Source organism: Schistocerca serialis, chromosome 1, assembly GCF_023864345.2.
Source record: "Schistocerca serialis cubense isolate TAMUIC-IGC-003099 chromosome 1, iqSchSeri2.2, whole genome shotgun sequence".
In the NCBI taxonomy this organism is placed as follows: Eukaryota; Metazoa; Arthropoda; class Insecta; order Orthoptera; family Acrididae; genus Schistocerca; species Schistocerca serialis.
The window spans coordinates 894902540-894922607 of NC_064638.1; the positions used below are offsets into that span (position 1 = coordinate 894902540).

Below are 20068 nucleotides of genomic sequence, written 5' to 3' on the forward strand. Positions count from 1 at the left end.
TTAGAGAAAAATGACGCTTGACCACGCTCAGTGTCAAATGCGCTTATCATAATCTAGTAAACACATCTTCCAACTGTCTTACATGCTGTGGCATACCCTTTGAATAAATTATTATGTTATCAAAATACACGATAGGGGTTTTTGATAGTTTAACCTCTTGAAACTCCATCCAGTAACCACTGAGAAGTAGCAGGTGCATTTTTAAACCCACTGGCATCCAGTTATATTCATAATAGCCACATTGTGCCATAAATGCTGTCTGTGGTCCATCTTCAAGTTCTACTTCTAAGTTATGATAACCACTTTTGAGACCCATTGTACTAAAATTATGACACTGACCCAGATTAGCTAAGGTTTCCGTAATGTTAGGGACTGGATAAGCATCTGTAATGTCTGTGCATTCAGAAACCTATAATAACAGTAAAACTTATATTTCTTTGTTGCATCCAATGATTTATTAGGGACAATACCAATGTCAGTGCTCCAGGGATTCCATCTCAAAGATGCTGTTCAATGAACTCCTTTATTAGTGGCTGTAAATATCTTGCCTGTAAATTGGTGTACTATTAGGTATATGCTACTGAGTGTCTGGTAACCACCCATTTTATGGAACAAGTCACTAAACTTCTACAATGTTTTCCACAGCTGTGTGATCACTGCCATTCAACTGACCCATTGTCTTGTGTAATGCTGCTACATTGACGGTTTACTTATGTCTGATATCCAGATTTTATCTGCCAAGGTCTGCTTCCTCTCTTACTTCTAGGGGAGCTATAACCGTACCTTTTGACAGACTAACTTCATCTCTGCTAAAATAGTTTATGCTGACTGGAACTATATATTCTGTAATCTGCAATTAACATTAATTGCATGCACTATGCTTTCATGCAAAAAACTGTGTGAACCATCTGACTCCTCATTGCTTGAGAGTGGCTCAGCCATATACTACGAAGCCCCACAAGACAAATCGGTACCCACTGAAACCCACACCAGTTTTCCCAAAACTGCTGATATTTCATCCTGTTGATCAATCTTTAAAGAACTCATGTGCAGTTTAATTGTCATCACTTTCATGTCAGGTGAGCCTTGCAACATGGCTTCATTTGCAACTGTATCACCCAGTTGAAACAAAATTCCACTGAGCTCAACCTCGTGTTGCCAAAGACTAATCCTAGCATGATATCCATTGAGAAAAGGTAGCCTGAAAATCACTGAATAGCCTTCACCCACATATGGCAAAACTTCCTTACTCTTTGTGGACTCAGTTTTCCCAATAGTAAACTCGAGTACCATTATACCTAACAACTCCACACAATTATCACCAACCTATGTAACTTGTATCATGTGGGCCCAAGTCTCCTCCCGCTCACCAGGTCCAGACTGATAATGGACACGTGTGTCCTTGTGTCTACTAAAAATCTCTGTTCTGCACCCCCCTTTAAGGCCACTAAGCAGCGTTTCATCTGTGCACTAACTTATGCTTTGCTATAGTCTATCAGGACTGCTTTCTAGTGGTTGGATCATTCCAGTTTTAGTTTAATGGTGGCTTCTTCCAATAGTGCTCCGCATTCTTTCTATTCTGATGATCCAATGCTCTGTGGCCCTCTTCCCCACTCTGGTTGCCTACACTATTTCTGCATATGGCCCTTATATCTACACCTGTAACATCTGACTTCTTAAGCAAATACACAGTGATCTACCCATTGCATATGTAAAAATATGTCTCCTCCAATTACACTGCAGTTCTAAGAGCTGCTGTTAAATCATGATAATTCTCAATGTGATCCCTTCATGACATTTCTGTGGGTACTCCATGCAAGAAAAGTATTATGTTCTGTTTTCTTCTTCCTGCAGTAACACCTAATTGACCTCTGCATTCTGGGTAGACACATACTTGTGCAAATTGGCTTTGTGAATTTTGTCTGAAAGTACTTCCTTCCATTGGCTCATTACATCTAAAAGTCAAAGTACTGAGCTTCCTGCAAAAACATTGTTTTCTGTTCTGTTATTGGTAACACTGGTGTAGTCCAGTGATAAAGTGCTTAAATGACTGTGCTTTACTGAGCGTGAAATGATACAACACATATATCTTGGCTTCCACTGTGAAATGTTAATTCACCACACAAAGGGTTACTTCACCTGACCAACCACTCATTGCAGCTGTAGCTGTAACATCATTAATAAATACTGACATAGCTTCCATTGTTTCACCAGAAAAGCGATTGATAACTGCGGCTACAGCTGGATCAAAAGAAGAAGAAGAAGAAGAAGAAGAAGAAGAAGAAGCCACCCCCAACTCTGTCTTATTTTCCCCTGATTCAGGCTGTGATTGAACCTGAATGGTTTCTAAAGCCTTAAATCTATGAAGGAAGTCCTCATTCTCCTGCTTCTGGTGAAAATTTTCATTTGTTAACACATGAACTTGCTCTGGCAGATCGACAAGAGACTCTGTAGTAATACCAGCAAGTGTTTCTACCATTTTATGTAATTTACCTCTTAATGTAATTAATACCAGAAACTAAGGTAAGTAACTAATGCTCTCAGTACTTACAAAACCGCATGAATTATTTTTTGAAGCGTATCATCATCCTTCTACACTATGAACAATCGCGGCCCAAATGACCAACATGTCTACAAGTAAAACCTGTGGCTGCTTCAACTTTAGTGCACAGCACTTCATGCTCTGCAAGATTGCAAAAATGAGCCCAACTGAATGCCTTGAGCCCCTAATTTTGATTATTTATGCCCTTCGAGCTTAGCTTCTGATGTAGGGGAGACAAGTGGCTTTGCCATATTATTTGTCCAGCAAGCTTTTCCTAGCTCGCTGTGCACTGAGCACAGAGTACTAGGACTGGTTAAATTTGTAATGTGTGAGTTTCTTTGTAGCATGTAAGTGCTCTTAGTTACAAAGTATTACTTTGGTCTTGGTTACATTGTAATGCAGCATTCATGGTTCTATGTACATTGGCTGTGACTGGTGTAATAATCTTGTCTGCCCAGAATGTTTTAACATAATATCAGTAACACTGCTCAGTGGCTTAGTTGACTAGGACATTGCCCAAGCTGGCCTGTACTGCCTGGGTCCAGCAGGAATTAAACTTCAAAAATTTTAAGTTCTCATGCTGAACTTTTTCGGGGTGCAGCAAAACATAATCACGTTGAATCATAATTTACGCGTAAATGCATACAGCTGAAGGTACACAACATTGGAAGCAAAAAGTTCTGAGTAAATATAGATCTACAAACGAACTGTTTGCAAGGCGACTTTGTGGTTACTGGCCACCACTGCCTTGATTCCGTGTAAGCGTCATCCCAGTTAGGAAAAGGTATCAGTACTGCACAAAAAGTTAATAGAGATACTTTGCTAGAAGTGCAGGTGTTTCGAATGAACACGATAAAAGTTACATGACTGTGCTTGTAGTTAAAGTAGTGTACAAAGTGTCGTCTTTGTACCCGGATGCTGGCATGTACCAATTGCTGCAATGAGTTTTGAATTCTTCCAAATGTGCATGTATCATTTCACAGATATTGGCAAGCATTGACAAATCTCTGCTCCAATTCTTCAACCGTGTTAACGGGAATGGTGTACATTATTCCATTAAGGTGCCCCAAACACAGAAATACATGAGGTTCATATCAAGTGATCTTGGAGGCCATGGTACAGGTCCTCCTCATCCACTCCATCCATGACCATATTGGTGCATTATATGTTGTCTCACTATAGCAGTAAATTGCTCTAAGGCAGCCCGGCAAAGTGTGACTTGCAAGCTATCCTCTCCAGTGCTTGCTTCCTCCTCCAACTGTAATCGTGCGGTGTTGTCATGGTCTATGTGGGAAATGGATTTTAAAATTTTATTGGAAAATGAATGCTGGTACAAGGCATATACTCATTAAGATTCACCAGCACTATATGGCTTACCTTCCTGCTCCTACAAAGCTTCTTCCTTTTGTAATTTCAAGACCAGGGTAGACTTTATCTTCTCCAGGCATCATCTCGGAGATTGCTTCATTGATCTCCACACAAACAGATCTTCTTCTGCAAGGATGATATAGGAGTACTGGGACTCCTGCTCTCTCCAGTTTTCAAACATGCCGTATTGAATTGAGAAACTCCCTTCTGCAACACCCGAAAGTATCTTCTTCTTAGACACAAAAATTTATTTGGGACGCTTGGACTAAATAATACTGTGCAAACTTTCAATTGCATTTTGTGTCTTGCCATCAGTGCATCTTACCAGTAGTGCATCAGATCCAAGTCTCATATAAACAGATATGGGCACACCCATGGGAACCAGGACAGCTCTTTCCTATGATAACCTTTACATGGGTTGCTTAGAAGGGAGTTTCCTGGGATCCACAAACCTTCAGCCCCTGGTTTGATGAGATTTTTGGAATCTCTAAATAAATTTTCCCAGTTAAATTTCACATGGTCCTATTTCAGTCCCATGCCATGTTGAACTCATCATCAGCAAAGATCAGCTACACTCTTCTGTTTGCATTAATCAGTACTTACATTTTGACAGTTGCCATCCTTTCCATGTCAAATGTTCCCTGCCACACAGCCTTGGCATTCAAGGCAAGTGTATTTGTTCAGAGGAGACTTTGCAGCAATACACCACCACTCTCACCTCAGCCTTCACGGGATGTGATTACCTCACCCACCTAGTTCAAAAGCAGATTTCCTGGACTGTCACATCCAATCCTAGTACTGCTGAGACCTCTAAAAAAACAACTTAGAAGTACACCACTTGTCTCTCACTACTATCCTGGTCTTGAATGTATTAATTGGTTAAGTCACCAAGGCTATGACTTCCAAAATCATGCCCTGAAATGTAGTCCACTCTGTCCGACATTTTGCCGACCACATCCAGAATAGCTTTTTGTCGCTTTCCCAATCTTCGCAGTATCCTTGTCAGACCATATGCTCCTTCTGCACCCATCTCCCAGCCCTATAGCTTCTATCCCTGTGACCATCCCCGCTGTAAGACTTGCCCTATGCACTCTCATACCACCACCTACACCAGACTTGTAACTGTCAAAACATATACTATCAAAGGGAGAGCCACCTGTGAAATGATACGTCATGTACCAGCTATTATGCAAACACTGTTCGGGCTTTTACATCGGCATGACTACAACCAAGTTATCAGTAAGGATGTATAGGCAGAGGTAGAGGGTGTACACTGGCAGCACACAATATCCTGTTGCAAAGCATGCTCTACAACATGACAGTTGTGACCCTGGTGCTGTTTCACCACATGTGCGATCTGGATTCTAATTCCAGACACTAGGTTCTCCAAACTCTGTAGGTGGGAAATAGCACTGCAACATGTCCATGGTTCTGGCCACTCTCCTGGCCTTAATTTATATTTATATTAATTTCTTTAATCTCAGCATGTTTAACAGTAACTATTCGTTTCTTCACTCCTTTTTAGTTTTCTACATCTTTCATTTTCTGACCTGTCTATTTTTTGCAGCCTCCCATCCCACCTCTGTCACATGTAATGCACTTAGCTTTCAACACCTCTTGCCTAATGTTTTAGCAGAAATCTCTGTGTTCCATATTACCCTGTCTTCCACCTTTAACCTTTCAAGTTTTCATATCTTGTCCAGTGCAGTCCCCAACAATCTCAGTCTCCTTATCATCCTGTGTGCTAAGTCTCCCCTGTCCCAGGTTCTGGGCAACTTTTCTGAAAATTACCCCTTTTCTTAAACCTCACCAGTCCTTTTTCTTCACCCCTCTTCCTTCCCTTTCAACTTCCTGCCAGGAGAAGAAGCCACTGGCACTGAAAGCTTGCAAACTTGAATACCTTTGTATGTGTGTTCTCCTGCCACCACATGGTGAGTAAATTATTTTTATCTATCCAATTGTGTTATAGGTGCAAGCCTCTTTTAGACAGATACTATCTTGACCACAGCATCTGTACTAAAAGGAGGTCCTGACACTTCATGTAGTACTTGTAAGCTGAATACAACCAAATCATTTTGGCATCTAAGAGTACACACTCCAAAGGTGTGAAAGAGCTATTATTATTTTTTTTGATAATGAAGTTTTAGGTTGCTGTATCTCAGGTTGTAATTTTGGTCATTACTGTTGCTATTATTCTGGTTTGATTCTGATTATTACTATGGCCATTTTTCTATTATGATTCTCAAGACTGTTGAAAAGAAAGAATACGGAAAACAATAGTTTCTATGAGAAGCAGGAGATTAAGTACTTTTTGCGCAATTTCCATGAATATCCCCAGTATATAATATGTAAAAAGTAGTTAAGTCAAAATAAAGGTACTAATCTTGTTTGACGTTTCTCTTGGCTCCATGAAGCAACACACAAGCATTTCTGTCATAATGAGTGATGGGTGTTTCAGCTACAGTGTGCTCATGAAAGAATGTGCAATAGAACTGGCAAAAACATTTGTTTACAACAATGTCATTGAACATTTTAAAACAACTGTTTTGCCATGTAACACCGTAAAAAGGCGAATTGTTGATATAGGATATAGCTTAACAGTTTAACTCCAAACTGTTGGTATTATTATGAGAGTGCTGATCCAACAGATCTTTGCCAACTACTAAATTTTATCCGTGCGATAATAAATGACTGAAGAGTTATGCACTTGTTAGTTACTTACGACAGTAGGTTTGGATATTTGTAATATAGTTACAAAGTGCGTTAATGAAGTTGGTGATTAAAAAAAAAAATGCTGTGCAATTGGAACTGAAAGTGTACCAGTTGTGGTTGGTACCAACAATGGTTTCATTGGTCAATTAAGAATAAATGGAATAAATGCTTTAGTTTTCATGCATTATTCATCAGGAAGCAGTGTGTGGGAAAAGTGTCAGAGTGCTATTTGCGACAAAAGATCTAAAGAAAATTACAGGTATGGTATGTGGACAAAATCGATTAATATCTCATTGTAAATTTAAACATTTTTAGAAAAAGCTGACAGAATACTGAGACATACTTCTTCATTCCAAAATTTGTTGGTTGGGTGCAGGAAAATATTTAGTCCCGTTTTTTTGCACTTAGAAAAGAACTCATTAGAGTTTTAAATAAAGAGGTAAAATTGCCTGTTATATAATTTGAAAATAAGCTGAAGGACTCGCCCTTTTTTTTTTAAATCACAATTAGCATTTTTAACAGATTTTGCAAATCATTTAAATAATTTTTATTTGCAAGGAAAGGAATGCACTATTTCTGATATGTTTACAGACATTAACTGATTCTGATGTAAACTAGATTAGATTAGATTTACTTTCATTCCAATTGATCCGTAGTGAGGAGGTCCTCCAGGATGTAGAACATGTCAGAAAAACAACAATACATGAAAAATATTTACAACTCAAACAAATAAGCTAATTTACCATTCCGCAGGTCCCTTTTATTTATTTATAAGGTAATAAACATATAATACAACTACTATAATACTTATTTACAATGAATACATTAGTGCACTGAAAGCACTGAAATGGTGCAGAAGTTAGATTGTACTTACACACACACACACCCACACACACACACACACACACACACACACATTTATTTACAATGAACACATTACTGCACTGAAATTGTGCAGAAGTTATATTGTACTTAGATATGTACACACACACACACACACACACACACACACATACACACACACACACACACACACACACACACACACAAAAATCAGTTGGTTCTACTGAGAAATTCATCAATGGAGTAGAAGGAGTTGGCCACCAATAAATCCTTTAGGCTTCTCTTAAACTGAATTTCATTGGTTGTTGAGCTTTTTATGGCTGCTGGCAAGTTATTGGAAATGTGTGATCCTGAATAATGCACACCCCTTTGTACAAGACTAAGTGACTTTAAATCCTTGTGAAGATTATTCTTATTTCTAGTATTGATTCCGTGAATTGAGCTGTTGGTTTGAAAAAGTGATATATTTTTAATGACAAATTTCATTAAAGAATAAATATATTGGGAAGCAGTAGTTAGTATCTCTAGTTCCCTAAACAGGCCTCTGCAGGATGTTCTTGAGTTCACATCACATATAACTCTTACTGCATGTTTTTGTGCCCGGAAAACTTTAGCTTGACTTGATGAATTATCCCAAAAAATAATCCCATATGACGTTATGGAATGAAATTAAGCATAGTATGCCAGCTTTTTCATTTTTGTATCCCCTATGTCTGACACAATTCACATTGCAAATAGAGATTTGTTAAGACGCTTCAGCAGTTCTGTGGTGTGCTTTTCCCAGTTGAATTTATTATCCAGCTGTAATCCCAAGAATTTAACACTGTCCACTTCTTCTATCTGCTTTTCATCATATGTTAGGCATATACTCGTGGGACACCCCTTATGAGTTCTGAACTGCATGTAGTGTGTTTTTTCAAAGTTTAGTGACAAGGAATTGGCTAGGAACCAGTGATTAATGTCCACAAATATTTTACTAGCCGATCTTTCTAAGACTACACTTGATTTGCTATTTATTGCAATGTTTGTATCATCGGCAAACAAAATGAACTTGGCATCTGGTAATGTTACTGATGAAATGTCACTGATATACACTAATATTTTTTTAAATTGCAACTAAACAAGGAAAAATTTGTGTAATTTCTTGAGTTGCTGTGAGTTGAAAGAAGAATACAATGAAGTAAAATTTTCAAGATTTGCCTCCATTGTTGATCAATCTCCAATGAATTTCATAGCCATTTTAAAGATTTTAAATCTCTAGAGCCAGATATCATTCTCTTTCATAATCCAATGAAAATTAGTCTTGGAAGTGGTCTTAAAGAAGAAGTGTGCAATTTACCAAATGATCTGTCAATGTTATCCAGAACAGAAACAGAAGTCACAATTTTGAAGTCTGCCCACAAGATCAATACCCAAAACTTTGCAGACTTTCCTCTTAAAATAAAATCTTTTTCCAGTTCAACACACATTTGTGGAATTAAATTTTCTTCAATGAAATACATTAATTCTGTTCAGTGTAATGCAGTGACCAATGACTCACTAGAACATCAACTTCGTTTAGCTATAATGCAAATTAAAATCATTATTGGAGTGCTTGTGAGAACCAAGTGAATAAATCTAACCCAAATAGTTATATATCTCATTAATGTAAGTACAAGAGTTTGAGACACATAACCAACAAACATCAAGATTTTAGCAGAATGTGTGTTATGATGTTTGCGTACAAGAAGTGGGCAAGGCTTGCGACCGATGATGACAGACAGTCATCCCTGCAGCAGGGGAGTGGCCTGTGAGCCATGCTTTGCCAGGCCTGCTCTAAGGGAATATACTCAAGCAATTTGCAAGATGATGCCACAGGAACCAAAGGTAATTCGATCATTGAGTTTGCTTGGTAATATGTACAGCCCAGTAAGATGATCATCTAGTATCCCTAGCCACAAATTCAATGAGAAACATTGCTGATGTGGAGCCTTATGCACAGTATGTGGTTTGGAGCTGAATGACTCCCAATGTGGAAGTTGTGATACACACACCATCATGTGTGAAGGATGCTTCACGTGTAAATAAAATGTTATTGTCAAACATAGGGTTGCCTACAGCTTGTTGCTGCATCCGCTAACAGAATATTAGTCTAGGACTGAAGTCTGCCTCACTAAGACACTGAACTTGTTGGGGGTGGTATGGACACATTGCATTGCGATGCATTATCTCCAAACTCTACAGTGGCTAATTTCAGGAATTTGTGTGACAAGTCTCCTTGTCGAGATTCCAGTACCACATCTTCAAGTATAGGTGTAATTCATGCAGGCCTAACCACTCCTGCAGCATGTGCAAAACTCACAGTTTCTTAGAGGCACTGATGCATCCTTGTAAATGTTCTGACTCTCAGGGTTCCTTCAGGCAGGGTATATGTCTTGTTACAAGTATGCGTTGAATTGTTGTTAGCCTACCATACATGAAATGCAGATCTGCATACTCCTCATTATTGTAATGTTGCATTTCACCATCAATGCCTGTACAATAAAACTGACACTCTGCAAACAACTGACATGAGTGGCACTCTGACTGTGTGCTGTACTGTCGTATCCATTCTGCTTACAGCTCCATGTCCCAAAAATGTGAATGTACACTACACCATAGACCAGTGCGGAATGTTTACACAGAATCATGTTACTATTGGCTGGTAATCACAGCACTGCAATCATCTCACAAATAGTTTGTTTGTGGACCTATGTTTACTGAGACATTTTGCTTCTAGTATTGTGTACTTTCAACTGTATGCCTTTTCACCATTAATTATGATACAGCCTATATATATGTGTGTAAATTATGGTACAGCCTGTGTGTGTGTGTGTGTGTGTGTGTGTGTGTGTGTGTGTGTGTTTTAATCGGTGATGAATAGAGCAACAATATGAAATAATGTACACAAAATTTTACGATCAGTAGAACTGAATGATATTGGCCACACTTTTAGACAAGTGGAGATGAAGTCATTGAGAGCTATCGTGTATTAAATTTTGTGTTCTTTTCCAAAATCACTGTAGGTAGCTGCAGGGATGGTTCTTTTGATAATGCCACTGCCATTTGTCAGTTTTTAAACACAACTTTAAAATAATAAAATGTAAATTAGCTTTATCACTAAGCCAATGTATTTATAGTAATCATCTGCTGTGGTAATAAAAACAAATGAGACATATTAGATGAAGTCAATATGATTGATTACTGAGCAATGTGGCACACTGGGTCAGACACTGGATTCGCTTTCATGGAAACTGGGGTTCAAATCTCCATCTAACCATTTCCAAAATTATTTAAGACCAATGCCATAATAGTTTCTAGGAAAGAGACGTGCTCAGTTTCCTTCTGTGTCCTTCCTCGGTCTCAGCTTGCGCACCATCTCTAATTACCTTGTTATCAATGGTATGCTAAATCCTCATCTTCCTTGCTTTCTTTTCCCTATATGATGATTTACATGTTGCCACTGCAAAACTAATGCTTGAAGCAAGTAGTTTATTAAGATATAATTTTATTTAAACAATTTTTTCTGTATTTTAGTATGTTGGATGGCCTTTATATTAAATCATTGTTAGGGAAACTGCACAAAGCATAGTCATTGCACAGCAGTTATTTACAAGAAAGTATTGTGTTAGCAGCGCTATTGCGATTCATATTCCATAAATTCATTTTTGCATGGTAAAACATGGACATGGAATGAGTGAACACATTTACATAATTCATTAATATGTTTGTATCATTAGGATCCATGAACAAAGATAAAGAATACAAATTAGAAAATAATAATAATGAAAAAAAACACTCTGTAAGTTCTAATTACAATCACAAACATAGGTTAAGATAAAATTTTCAGGTATTATCTAAAGAGTTACTTATCAATTAAAAAACACCGTCTTCTTGATTTACAGAACACAGTTTAATTAACACAGCAAGATACATTAAAGCAAGAATACACAGAAATACATGGGGAATAATCTTATCTATCTCTGCTAAAGAATTCATCTAGAGAATAGAAACTTTTTTCAAGAAAGAACTCTTTTAGCTTACTTTTAAATAGTATTTTATTACGTTGTAACACCAAATATTACTTGGAAATGTGTTGAAGATTTTTAAGTGCATGTGTATTTTACATCTTTTTGCCTCAGAGACAAATTTTTCTGGTCACAATGTACATCACATTTCCTTCTGGTATTATGATGATTCATTTAATATTGACAAGGATTGTGAAGCATGAATATCATAATTTAAAAGAGATATTGGCCAACGGCCTTGCTGCTGGGTTAACACCGGTTCCCGTCATATCACTGAAGTTAAGCACTGTTGGACTGGGCTAGCACTTGGATGGGTGACCATCCAGTCTGCCGTGTGCTGTCGGCAAGTGGGGTGCACTCAGCCCTTGTGAGGCAAACTGAAGAGCTACTTGATTGAGAAGTAGTGGCTCTGGTCTGGGAAACTGACTTACGGCCAGGAGAGCGGTGTGCTGACCACATGCCCCTCCATATCCGTACCCAGTGACGCCTATGGGCTAAGGATGACACGGCAGCCGGTTAGTACCATTTGGCCTTCATGGCCTGTTTGGAAAGAGTTTAGTTTTTAAAAGATATATTGTGAGGAATTGGATGGTATCCCTATTTGCTTAAAAAGATTATGATGTGTGGCTCTTGGAGTTGCTCTACACAAAATTTGGAAAACCTTTTTATGACTTGCAGAGACTTTTTTCAACAGCGGTGAATTGCTCCAGTTTATTCCATAACACACAAGTGAATGGAAGTAGCCAAAATAGGCAGATTTTGAGTTATTGGTGTCTCCAATTTTGGTGCTTATCTAGATGGCAGATGTTGCTGCACTAAGCGTTTTCTGGGCTTGGTGGATGTGGTGTTCACAGATAAGCATGTGATCTATATGGACACCTAAGAATTTTGAACACTGTACCCTCTGCATCTGCTGGCTTTCACATGCAGTGTTTATCTCCTGTTGGCTATTTTGTGATCAGAATGGAAATGAATGTAATGGGTTTGGTTAGGTTTATCGATAGAGAATTTTCTGTGAACCTGTTGAGAACATCTGTAAGTATTTGGTTGACATCTAACTCTGGGTCAGTGGATGTTTTATTATCTATCACAATATCTGTGTCATTTGCAAACATTGTAAAATTGCTTGGTTTGTTTGAGGACAGAGGCAGGTTGTTAATATATGTGAGAAATAACAGGGGACCAGGACAGAACCTTGTGGAACTCCATAATGTACTGTTCCCCAGTTGGACTCTGCCCTCGTAGCTGCATGTTGTTACCATGTAACACTATTTTCTGTTGAAAGCATAGGCATCCATGGTCACTGTCACAGTCAATAAAATTCTTCTGGGTCTGTGACTGCATTGTCAATGAGTAAAACTTCCAATGTTCCAGCCACTATTGCAAGTGATGTTCCTCAGGGAGCCTTTTTTTCCATACTGCTGAATGAGAAAAGTGTGATTCTTATATGCTGGCAGAAGAGGCTATTATTAGACTCTAATGAGGAGTAGGGGTTTTGGACATCCTTTATTGGTGTTTTCATTATTGTTTCTAACATTGGTGGAAATAGACGTTTTTGACTGGTGTTTGCTTTATTACTTGCCACTGATGGAAATAGGCAAATGAGAATTGGGTGGCAGTTGTGACATAGCATTGTTTACTTATTGTCAAGTGCCAGCTAAGATGTGCCAGTACTCGATGTATCTGTGGCTGCTGTGGTCTGCTGCATGCCTGTGTATCTTGCTTTGCCTGACCTACGATTCTGTAGCACTGTTGTTGCTGTCAACCAAGACACTGGAAGTCAGTACCCATCCTCTCTGTTCGCTTAGGCACCTCACTTAGCTATTTCTATCAATTTTCTAGTCTTTCTAGTCTTTCTCTTAAGGGCAAGAGGTTGTTTCTCCATTATGTGGGTTCTCGAAATCCTATCTGTTTGCCTAACTCATCCTCGCAGAACACCAGGATGAGTGCAACAAACAGGTAGAATTTCAAGAAGCTCGCATACTGGGAAATCAGCCTCTTACCTTTACGTGGAAGATTAGAGAGGCAATTGTAATAGATAAGCAACCTGTCAGCGTGAATAGAGAGGGTGGGTACTGACTTCTGGCATCTTGGTTGCCAGCAGGCAGTAACAGCACCATGGAACGGCAGCTCATGCATAGCAACACACACAGAGATGCAGGGGAGGGGGGACCACACCGGTCTCAGGTACACAGGGTACTGGCATGCCTCAGCCAGCACTTGGCAGCAGGTAGACTGCAGTACATCACAACTGCCATCCATTTGCTATTCGTCTGTTTCCGTCAGTGGCAAGCTACAAAGCAAACACAAATCAGGAATGTCTACTCTCACCAGTGTAAAGAAATAATGAAATATAAAGGATGTCTAACACCACCCCTCCTCATCCTCAATAGTCTATTAGAATTTGATAACAGCCTCTTCTGCCAGTATATAAGAACCACACTTTTATCATTCAGTAGTAAGGAAAAAAAAAAAAATATCCTGTGGAAGACCCCTTACAATAGTGGCCAGAATGTTGGAGTTTTCCACACTGAAAATGTAGTCGCAGACCCAGAAGAATTTTATTTACTATTTTCCGTTGTCTGCCCTGTATATGGGACCAGAGCCAGTTACCCATTTGTCCTCGGATTCCATAGTGACATGCTTTCTCCGTAAGTATTCTGTGATCAACACATTCAAAGGCCTTAGACAGGTCACAAAATATGTCAACGCAATAGCTCCTTGTCAAGGCATTACAAAATGCTGTTGGTCAACAAAAATATAGCTTCAGTTATGGAGATACCTTCTCTGAATCAAAACTGGTTTTTACTAATTATTGTGAAGTGTTTTAGGTGATTGACTATCCTCGATGTATATTAATTTTTAGAGGACTTCAGAAAATGCAGTCAAAAGAGTGACAGGGTGATAATTTGTAACATCTGAGGCATCACTTTTTTTTTGTTGAGGGGCTTTACAGTAGTCATACTGTCAGGTAAGATACCTTGTTTGAGAGAGGAATTGAATATATGAGTTAGCACTTTACTGAACTGACTGCAGCAGACTTTTAGCTGGTTGTAGGAAATAGTGTCAACAGCAGTTGAATTTTTACTTCTTAAAGAAATTATGATTTTTCTTATCTCCTGTACTGTTATAGACCCATGCCTATTTGCTCTAAAGAATTAGGGAAATTATCTACTAGTATTTTTATGGCCCTTTCTAAGGAGCCATTGTGTCCTGTTTTCTCAGCAATACTTTAGAAATGTTCATTAAATGTTTTTGCCAAAATCTCCTGATTTTGTACTTGTTGATAACTGTTTTGTATCCTACTGAGGCAATTTGCACCAGTCTCACTCATTATCATTTCCCATTTTGATTTTGTTACTAGATTTATTAATTTCGGAACATACATACAAACTTTTCAACTTCTGAATAATTGTATTTAGTATTTTACATTATTTTTATAGCAGTTTAACTAATTGGGGTTGTCTGAATTTCTGGAAGCAATGTACAGCTCTCATTTCCTTTTGCATGAAATCTTAATACCAGCGGTTCTTCAGGTCTTTTGATGAGTTTTTGGTCTGAGTCTTATGTATCCTTTTTGGGAATTTACTTTGAGCTATCAGTGCCACTCATTAATGAAAAGATTGTGCTTGGAACTGGCAGTATTTAAATTATACACAGTTCTCCAATCCGTGTCTTGGAGATGATTTAATAGCTGTATAGTTTCATCATTAATCATCTTAGCTATTTTCCAGTGGGTGCCACTTTTATTCTAATAGATTCTTGCACTATTAATAGTGAGTCTTTGTCCATCATCCTCAGAGAGACCATTCAGGATTTGTCTGGTAATTGTATCACCTATTTTGGTCTGGTCTATAAATATATTGTCAGTTAGTATGCTTGTAAATGAAGTTATTCTAGTAGGGGAACTAACTACAGAAGTTGATTGTATGTGAACATCAAATTTTCCAGATCTGACATGTCTCTGGAATTCATTAGAAAGTTTACATTGATGTCCTAAAGCACTATCACATCTCTTCTGTGTCAGATTGTTCGCCCCGGTAGCTGAGTGGTCAGCGTGACAGACTGTCAATCCTAAGGGCCCGGGTTCGATTCCCGGCTGGGTCGGAGATTTTCTCCGCTCAGGGACTGGGTGTTGTGTTGTCCTAATCATCATCATCATTTCATCCTCATCGACGCGCAGGTCGCCGAAGTGGCGTCAAATCGAAAGACCTGCACCAGGCGAACGGTCTACCCGACGGGAGGCCCTAGCCACACGACATTTCCATTTTATTTGTGTCACATTGTGTGTATTAGGAGTGTGTTTAACTGCTTAATGAAAAAGACTCAAGTTCCCTGAAGGTGTTCTGTATTCTGTTATTACTGACATGTGAGAATTATTGTAATCACATCTTCTATGGCACACACTTCCAAATTTTGTTCTAAGCAATAATTCTGCACATAAATTGCTCTACATCTGACATTGTTTTTAATATAGATGGCAGCACTACCTTTTTCTTTATGTTTTCTACAGAATAACATTGCTAAGTAGTAATTATTTATCCCAAGTTTTTTCTGTACGAGAATTAATATGGTGAGAATTAATATGGTGCTCACTAAAACACAGAAAATGGGCATAACCTATACCTCGTGACTCATGGACACTGATTATAAGTTCATTGACAGTACTGCAGAGGCTTCTAATGTTTCGCTGATAAATTTCCAGTTTTGTTTTGCAGAAAGAGTTACAGATTTTTCTCTAAAAAAAAAAAAAAAAAAAAAATCAGTTGAAGGTCTGGGCTAGGTATTTTTCCCTACTGATTTCTCCAAGGTGTTCTGTTTCCATACACTGAAACATTGGGAAGAAGCAGTCTTATCTTATTTTTCACCAGCCTATTGTAAAATGTAGTCTGTTTATACCCATCCCTACAATTTTCTTGTGTTGTAGTGCAATCTTTGTTCAAATCTGATTGTCCTGATTTCACCTTATCCTTGCATTTGCAATGATGACACAAATTATAGTTACTATACGATTTTTCCCATTCTAGTTGAGGTGAAAGTCATAGTGGTCTAAAGTTCTTTATCAAATTTGTATACTACAGTCCTATGAATATTTGCAAAACTGTTGCAGGTTTCAGCATATTACTGCCTTGTTTGCATATGAGGATTGTATTAAGTCATGTCTGTGTGGAATATAAGTACAATTACATTAGAATGCTTCAGGTGGTTTAGAGCTGTTCTTTAGACTTTAACAGCATGCAGACCTTTGTTGTATGCAACATCATTTTAAGCACCACAGATCACAATGTACTCTTCCTTCATTATCTTTTGAGAAAAGTCAGTTGCTGTTCATTGGTCAATGGGAGCAGCTAGCTTGATATAATCTGAGGCCCTTACCTTGTTGTTAGCATTATTTTTTGTTTTGAGGGTAACACCTCTAAGATAACTATCACCTAGTAAAAATAAATAGTTTGTTCCAGCAGCATTTGGTGTATTACTTACATTTTCCTTCTTTTTGGGCATGGGAATCATAGTGTTTTTATTTTTGAGTTGTGATTGTAGCTGGCGTGAACACACAGTTTGCCTAGTTTTTGCAAGCTTTTCCTACTGCCATATAATTTGATCATAAGTCGATCAAGTTCTTTGATGCAGCACATGAGAATTTTTTGCTATATACGACACAGTATATATGCTACGATTTGTGCAGCGAGCAGAATATGTTAGGGTGCTGGTATTAGTAGCATTATCTTTGGCTGGTAGTATTACTGCCTCTTGTTTGTTTTCTCCCTGTCACCTGTGCTTTGAAAAATCAGTATTTACTTTTGTGAATCATCTTCCTATCTTCTTATAGTTGTTCTTCTTCCTCCTCTTCCTCTCTGTTCATATTGTCTCCTCATTGAGTGTTAACTGTACGCAGATGTCTGCATAGTAATGGTGTGCATCTCTTTTTCCAGATTGTGTCACTCTCAAAGGTTAAAACTCCTGGAAAATTGCAGAAATTTATTACAAATATTTTCAGGGTTCTTACAATAGGAATGACTGCAATAGCAACACAGGTGCCTTCTGTGAGTAACTTTGAATATGCAAAATAAATGTAGCTTTAGCTTACTAATTTCTTATGAAAATGCTCAAATTTTACTCTTGTGCACAAAATATGTTATGCTCTTGCATTTTTTTGTTTCCATTAAGCATGTAGTGTTACTCTGCACTATTTTATTGTTTTATGAAAATGAACCATATTTTTTCTGAATCTCAAAAACACTATTAATTTCTGTGACAAGATTAATTTCTAGCAGCACAATGTTGTTTTTTTGTTGCGAAAGTTATAAGATTTATGAGGGTGTGCTGAAAAGTGGTGCCTCCAAAATTTTTATTCTGTTTTCAAAATTTGTTGAGATATTACACGTCGTGCATATCACCAGTTGATTTTCCCTCTTTACTGACTTAAGCTGCAAACTTTTGCTGCTAGAAGGCTTAGAATTGTGGCGTGTAACATGGAAGTGTGTGAGAAACAGCATGCTGTAATCCAGTTTCTAACTGCAGAATAGTTCATCCATATGTGGAGCACCATCACCTTCAGCATTACAATGCCAGATGACACACAAGAGTGCTGCAACAACTGCAACAATATGTCTTGGGTCCACTGTTATCAATCACCTTCCATACAGTCCTGACTTGGCTCCATCCAATTTCCATCTGTTTCCAAAAGTTAAGGAACACGTTAAAGGACTTTACTTTGGCAGTGATGAAGCGATGCAAGCAGAGGTGAGATTGTGGTTCCATAAACATATTTATTTATACATATTTACTACTCCTCTGGTTGTGCTTTAAGTTTTGGAAACAGATGAAAATCAGATGGGGCCAAATTGGGACTTCACGGAGGATGATCAATGACATGAACCAAAGGCATTGGTGTGTTACAGATGTCACAGTGCTTGGATGTGTGGTCTGGCATTGTCTTGCTGAATGAGAGGATGCTCCGTGTGTGGAAAAACTCTTCTGAAGCTAGAAGCTTGATTACTGCACACTGTTTCGTACACACCAACATAGTAGCATTGCACAGTGCCAAGCTACTCACTACAATTTGGACCCCTGTAGTAGCAGAGGGCTGCGAAAGTTGACCAAGTAACATGCGTGACATGTTATTCCTGAACTGACCTTGACAACAGAATAAAGAATTCGGGACCATTACTTTTCAGTGTGACCTCGTACCACTTCTACCACCTGCCTGGATTGGCTAGTGGGCCAGGAGGATGCCCTGCCTCATATGGTTTTCACACACCTATGACTTGCCATTGGCATGTATCAACTTCTACTGAACCTCATCACTGCATGTGAACTTTGCACATGCTGTGAAATCCAATGGCAGTGCCTGTGCCAGCACCAGTCTCTAATCGCTGTGACATTTGGTAAGCAGAGCCACATGTGTGAGCTATAGTGAGAAGATGCTTCTAGATGCAATGGTTGCTCACCAGTTGAATCGTCTAGTGGATAGCTGCTTTATGGACTGCATGTCCTTTGTTAACAATTCACGATAGTTGACGGTGATGCCTGTTATCATGACATTTTTAACTATGGCAGTTAACCCAGCTGGCAGAAAAGTTTCTCCAAGTCTGTGAGCTCACCATAGGCTATTGGCAGGTAGCATTCGAGGTATCTGCATGGCCTTGGAGATAAAGTATCCAAAGTATTGGACATCCTTGATAAGGCTGTGACCTTTCAGTGGTGTAGCACACCTTGCCTATCCTGTGCACAGATTTCTCATCAGTATCCAGTTTGCTGTACCATTTTCATGAAAGGCCAAATTGTTCTGTTTACCTTCTTGACAGAAGTCCTCTCTCTCTCTCTCTCTCTCTCTCTCTCTCTCTCTCTCTCTCTCTCTCTCCCCCCTCCCTCCCCCTCCCTCCCTCCCCCTCCCTCCCTCCCCCTCCCCTCCCTCCCCCTCCCCTCCCTCCCCCTCCCTGCCCCCTCCCCTTCCCCCTCCTCCTTCTCTTCCTCTTCCTCCTCCTCCTCCTCCTTCCCCCCCTCCCTCCAGTATATCTATGATCTCCAATTCAATTGCTCATGAGGGTGTAATTCATAAGATTTGCTATGGTTACATGATTGCAGTTGTGAAAGTAAGACATTAGGGCATGATATTGTAAAATATGGCTATACATGATTGAAAGAAGTGGCTCAGCATCTCCATAACATTCAATAAGCTCAAAATCTAGCACTGTCAAATGCTGGGATGCCAGATGGTGTGTTCCTCAAAGAGCTCAACTAGATAGGGCTTGATTTGAGTTATGTAGATCCAGTGAGGGAAGAGTAAGGATGGCATAGTAGGGGTGGGGGAAAATGCTACTGCTGTCTGTCTGAGCATGCAGGGATGTGATGGGAACAGCATAGTGTGCTGCTAGATGCAATATTGGGAAACTGCTGGTGCTGCCTTCAGTGGTATAGAAGATGGTTGATACATGAATGGAGTAGGTAGAAAGTCCCAGGTGGATGCATGGGACAGATTCCTGCACCTGTGGCTCTTCAGGAATATTTATCACGGGGGCAAGAAGTTGGTTAGCAAGGGTTGGTGACATGTGGG

The 20068-nt window shown here is 39.0% G+C and overlaps 1 protein-coding gene across 1 annotated transcript in view; it reads left to right on the forward strand.

The window, feature by feature from the left end:
• Positions 1-20068, forward strand: part of LOC126411687 (cytochrome c oxidase assembly protein COX18, mitochondrial) — a 75610-nt gene that overhangs the window by 46782 nt on the left and 8760 nt on the right. The window contains exon 5 of the mRNA XM_050081382.1: positions 17445-17555. Within this exon, the coding sequence (XP_049937339.1) occupies positions 17445-17555 (111 nt within the window). The remainder of the gene's footprint in view (positions 1-17444; positions 17556-20068) is intronic.